Source organism: Mizuhopecten yessoensis, unplaced genomic scaffold, assembly GCF_002113885.1.
Source record: "Mizuhopecten yessoensis strain PY_sf001 unplaced genomic scaffold, ASM211388v2 scaffold11047, whole genome shotgun sequence".
In the NCBI taxonomy this organism is placed as follows: domain Eukaryota; kingdom Metazoa; phylum Mollusca; class Bivalvia; order Pectinida; family Pectinidae; genus Mizuhopecten; species Mizuhopecten yessoensis.
Genome location: NW_018408852.1, coordinates 1,392,476 through 1,398,475, shown reverse-complemented (window position 1 = coordinate 1,398,475; position 6,000 = coordinate 1,392,476). Strand labels below are relative to the sequence as shown.

At 35.4% G+C, this 6,000-nt stretch overlaps 1 protein-coding gene across 2 annotated transcripts in view; it reads left to right on the top strand.

Moving 5' to 3' along the window:
* Positions 1-674: 674 nt before the first annotated feature.
* Positions 675-6,000, top strand: part of LOC110465014 (PAB-dependent poly(A)-specific ribonuclease subunit PAN2-like) — a 32,110-nt gene continuing 26,784 nt past the window's right edge. The window contains exons 1-2 of one of the 2 annotated variants that reach the window (XM_021520564.1): positions 675-820; positions 4,823-4,991. In XM_021520564.1, the coding sequence (XP_021376239.1) occupies positions 4,851-4,991 (141 nt within the window). In that variant the 5' untranslated portion in view covers positions 675-820; positions 4,823-4,850. Of the gene's footprint in view, positions 825-4,822; positions 4,992-6,000 lie in introns of both variants that reach the window. The other variant, XM_021520565.1, reaches the window with a different exon arrangement.

Here is a 6,000-nt window from a genome sequence, read left to right as displayed (position 1 = left end):
AACTAAAAGGTTGCCTTCCTACGGTTTCTAAAACTTCTCTGAGGTTGGGATCAGTGCTATCCCTTATATAGGCCTAAGACATGGTGTTGTCATCTGCGTAGTTGTATAGAGAAACAAATTTTAAAACAGTGAAGATGTCATTTAAAAAAATATCAAAAATTAGAGGTCCAACTATTGAACCTTGGGGGACCCCCTTCCTTAACCACTCCCAGTCGCTGACCATGGGGCCGAGCTACTCCAATCTTAGAGTTTTTACACTGCGAGAAACTTTTGACATGCGCCATGCAAGTTAACAGTCGGCAAAATAATATCCGATAGAAAAGAAAAAAAGCCGACCAGCGGCCTTTTATGTTATAGGTCTGAAAAAGGAGTAGAGGCCGAGCCTGACCAGCTTCTGTCTGTTACGTATACTGAGGTAGCTAGAACTAAAACTCTACAAAATTCTACAAGCTACTCAAATTTTGCCCATTACAGAAGTGTATTTACTAGTTTAATATACCAGTTCATGTACCAGAACAAAGTAAAAGAGTATTCAAAATACCCGAACCCGCTCTTCGGTGTTCTTATGAATCGATTTCCTACAAAGGTAATTACTGTTAATATTGTGATATGGACTTTTCTTATGTTTCAAAAGGAGTTACCTCCCCTTAAAACTTCTCCTATTTTGAAAACATAAAAGACAACGTTTGGAAAATTACGAGGGAGAGAAAGAAAGAGACAAAAACAAATTTTAAAACAGGGCTGGTGTGTACATTTGTCAAGCACCTTCTGCAAAGCGAGCTGCAAGTTAACATGGTCGTGTAATGTTCAGAGCACACGAGTAGGTAAAACTATATATGCATCTAATTTCCTCATTGACTATGTTACATCTGCATCTGGCATGTAAATAACGTTAGACAGAATTTCCTCTGGCCCTAACACCTCCAGACTGAGACATTTTGACAAATACATCTATTTTTTGGAAGGATGTGTATTGTTTTAATAAGTATTTTTTTTTTTAATTATTACCATCTGTTTAAAACAGAACACCAATGAAAAATAACTTTATCTTAAACAGGTTGGGAACAACGGCGCATCCATATGGGTGTAATAATCCTGCATTCGGGTAACAGTTACCCATTTCAGTAATAATTTTATTACTGAAATGGGTAATAAAGGGAAATCAAAACACACAAATTTCTTTTACACATTATGAACAAAAAAAGGGCGTCATTCTTTCAACCTAATCAAATAAAAAATACAATGAGGTACAATTGTGTACAAAAATATGTAAATTCAGTTGTCTAAATTTTTGTGAAAATGACATTTTTTTTGCTCCAAGTGTTTAAAAGAACTTTGTGTGTTTTTATTTCACTTTATTCCCCATTTCAGTAATAAAATTGTTACTAAAATGGGTAACTGTTACCCAAATGCAGGATTATAATACCCATATGCGCCATTGTGCCCAATCTGTTAAAAACTGATTATTGAGAGCTGTTTGGAAATTTTGAAAAGGTAATTCGTTGTGCATTGTATACAAAAGTTGGAGTTTCTGTGTTTTTTCGATTTGAAAGAGTTTCTAGACCAGATTCAAAATGTAAATTTTCATTTCTGGCACATAAAGAAGTCCAGAGTTAGTATACAAAATAGGAATAGCTTCTCTTTGGGCTTTATCTAACATTATTTTGTTTCAAATGTTATGAAACCATCCCACAATTCACAAGCATATTCTAAAACTGGTAAAATAAAGGATTTATAAAATCTTTAAAAGATTATCTTGATTCAATAAGCATTTTAGTCTACGTAAGACATTGATTTTTTTCAAACTGAAGTATATATTGCACAAATATGCCATTGAATTAAAAATTACACCTAAATGTTTATGATGATCAGTAAAATTAAAAAATCACCATTAAATTCTAATTCTAAATCTTCATCAATTTCAACTAAGTTTGAAACAAAACTTACCTCAGTTTTTTCTGGGTTGAATGGTACTAACCAAGTTTGGGACCATGCATTAAGAGACTCGAGATCTCTATTCAGAACCGTTTGGATTTGTAGACACAAAGATGATGATTTTAACAAAGAAGTATCGTTTGCAAAAAGAAAAGCGGTTGATTAAAAAATATCATCAATATCATCAATATAGATAAGAATCAAAAGAGGTCCAAGAATCGAACCCTGAGGATCACCTGCTTCAATGAAACCTAAGTGGGAGTAAGAATTATTCAAAAAGACTCTCTGGTGCCTCTGATTAATTTTCCAACCATTGATAAAATTCTCTTGAAATTCCATAATTTTTTACCTTAATCATCAAACCCGATCAAAGGCATTAGAAATATCACAGAATATCATACATACGTGTAACCTGCATGCCATTTCATTGATTGATGCTTTGATTAGTACACCACCAAGTGGTATCGGAAGATATAAAAATAACTATAATAACCCTCATTTAACGCTGGGAAATACGTTTAAATCACTACTTCAGAAGGTGTTTTTTCAGCTAAGTAAAAAAATAAGTTTTGATTATCTCCCCTTAGCTTGGACATAGCTACTATCTGTCAAATTGTTTAAATCTGGTGTCAGGACCAGGGGAAACTCAGGCTAGCATTTAAATTCATAATGTAAGAAAATGAAATTTGGATAAGGTAATGACCGAAATGTGCCGAAATGAAGTTGAATGACTGAAATGGAGAAATTAAACACTGAAATGGACCTCAAATCTACACCATTCTTATTGATATTGTTGATGTAATGGTCCAAATAATAGAAAGTTGAGTCTAAAGTGCTTATCAATAAATATTTTGTTGGGTGCCAAATGTAACGAGAGCGCAGAAATGCACGACCAGACCGGGGTTCGAACCCGAGACCCTCCAAATTCAGGAAGGACTCTCTTACCAATTGAGCTACCCGACCAACGGCAATCGACCTAGTCCAGTTCTGCTACACCTGGCTGGTCCACTGAACAGTCATAGTACAAATGATGAAGCCAGTTTGAATATTGTTTTTCTCTTTCAGTTACAGTATCATTATCTTTCACATTATTAATTCATCTTTTGTCATGGTAGTTAAATTTGTATAGTTCTGTAAATTAAGAAATACGTAATAACGACTAATAATGTTGATTCATGAATAACAGGCATAGTCCAATCCATGCTTGCCACTTCTCCCTATTACGGAGAGACTCCAGATTTTGGACTCTTAAATTTAGCATTTTTAACCAGTAAAATTGCTTAACTATTCCTAATAATAATTATTTTAAGATCCGTTGATTTCATCTGGAAGAAGAATTCAAAATATTTCATTTTCTAAGGTTATTTTGTATCAAGGGAGTAGTACACACATTATATTTATGTTTTAATTTTGAACATGCAAAATTTCCCCCATGTTAATTAAAAAAAAGTTGGCAAGTACACTTGTATACGATAATTCCTGCAAGACACATAAGTAATTTACTTAAGGGGGCCGCGGTGGCCAAGTGGTTAAGGCGTCTGACATTCTGCTACCACTAGCCCTCCACCACTGGGTCACGGGTTTGATACCTCCGTGGGGCAGTCGCCAGGTACTGGCCGTTGGTAGATTCCAGGAATTTCGGCTTTCCTCCACCACCGAAACCTGGCACGTCCTTAACTGACCATAGCTTTTTAGCTCACCTGGCCCAAAGGGCCAAGTGAGCTTATGGCATGGTGCGGCGTCCGTCCGGCGTCAACTTTTTACTTTAAACAACTTCTTCTGAATAACCGAGAGGCCTTGGGTGATGATATTTGGCCAGTAACATGCTGGGATGAAGGGCTACCAAGTTAATTCAAATAAATGACCTTAACTTTTATTCAAGGTCACAGGGGTCAAATATGTTAAAAACATTTAAACAATTTCTTCTGAATAACCAAGAGGCCTAGGATGATGATAGTTGGCCAGTAACATGCTGGGATGAAGGGCTACCAAGTTAATTCAAATAAATGACCTTAACTTTTATTCAAGGTCACAGGGGTCAAATATGTTAAAAACATTTAAACAATTTCTTCTGAATAACCAAGAGGCCTAGGATAATGCCAGTAACATGCTGGGATGAAGGACTACCAAGTGAATGACCTTCGCCAATATTCAAGGTCACAGTGGTCAATATATGTTTAAATCTTTAAATGATTTGTTCTGTATAACCAAAAGGTCCAGGGTAATGATATTTTTCCAGAAGCATGCTGAGTTGGAAGACTTTAAACTCTTTTCAACCTAATATTATAATGTCCTTGTTCGACCTTCAAAGTCACAGGTGTCATATGTTTAAATCTTTTAATAGGTTCTTATGAATGAAACACTGATATTTTGCCTGTAGCTGTATTTTAGTCCACTTTTAAGATTACAAGTGTGAGATTAATACCAGGTGAGCGATGCAGGCCCATTGGGCCTCTTGTTATAGGACATAAAACAAAAACAAACCAAACCAAAATCTATGTAACTTAGATAAGATAGGTGCATATGCATGTTATTATGTGATCAATTGCTAGTCTTGCATGAATAGGATTTAAAAGAAAATTATAGTTATTTGGTATAAATAGAAAGCGCGAATGCATAGATAAGATAATAAAATAAGATTAGCACTATAAATTGCAGATAACAAAACTTAAAAATAAATACTATTTCACTATTGCACTCAAAATTTGGTAGTGTCAGAATGATTTACTATAATTAAGACAGAACTTGTTTGGTTTATTTATTTTGCTGTAATATTATTGGTCAATACTTCGGTATTTTTCTAAACACATGAAAACAAGACAAATTCTATTGAAATTCTTACATATGTACGTACAGGAAGCCAACAGATTGTAATATTTGGTTGCAGTCAGACACCGTAACAACATTGTGAAATCATGGATTTCAATGGGATACCTCACGGTCATGGCTACCCAACCCCTCCACCAATGGGCGGTCCCGCCGACGTAATGGGACATGGAGGAGACCCAATGATGGCCCCAGGGATGCTGGAGGAACACTTCCAACCAACTCCTCATGTAATTATAACAAATATAATGTACAACATGAACTTTGTGTATCAATAATCAATTATTTCATATGCAGGTCATGATCATGATTGAACAGTTTGTATATAACCAACTGTGAGTGTCATTTTATTGAATCATCTACATGTGCTTGTAATGCACATATATTTGTTTAATGAGTATACCCCCCACCCCTCCGCAACAAAGTTAGGGGCTGGTATACTGGAATCAGTCTGTCTGTCCATCCATCTGTCTGTCTGTAGACAATAAATTTGTGTCTGTCCATCCGTCTGTCTAGACAATAAATTTATCATATGTACCTCCTTATACACCTCCTAGGTTTATGCATGGATTTTGATGAAACTTTGCACACACGTTAAGCCTCAAATGAACTTGTATCTCCCTGAACGCCATTTTGTTCATTCAATATTTATCAGAGTTATGGCCCTGAACCTCTGCAGACAATACATTACGTTACTGAAATGGCTAATTATCTCAGAAACTGTTGGTATTTTGTATGCATAGGATACATGGAATGTTGTAGGCGCTTCTGAGGGGTCAAAGGTCACAAATTGTTTACTTAGTGAAATGCCTAAATTTTTCAGAAAAAGTAGGTATTTTGTATACACATGTACAGTGGAATATTGTAGGGATTAATGTAAGTTATTCTACTGACAAACTTCTGAGGTCTTGGGATCAAAGGTCACAGATGAATTTATTACGTTACTGAAATGGCTAATTATCTCAGAAACGTTAGGTATTTTGTATACACATATACATTTGAATACTGTACATGTAGGTACATAATGTATTAATGCAAGCTACTCTACTGACAACTTCCTAGGTCATGGGGTCAAAGGTTATAGATCATGAATGAATTACATTACTGAAAAAGCCAATTATCTTGGAAATGGTAGATATTTTGTATACGCATATACATTACAGTATCATAGCCAATTGTGCAGGCTACACTGTGACAAACTTCTGAGGTCATTAGGTCAAAGGTCACAGGTCATGGATG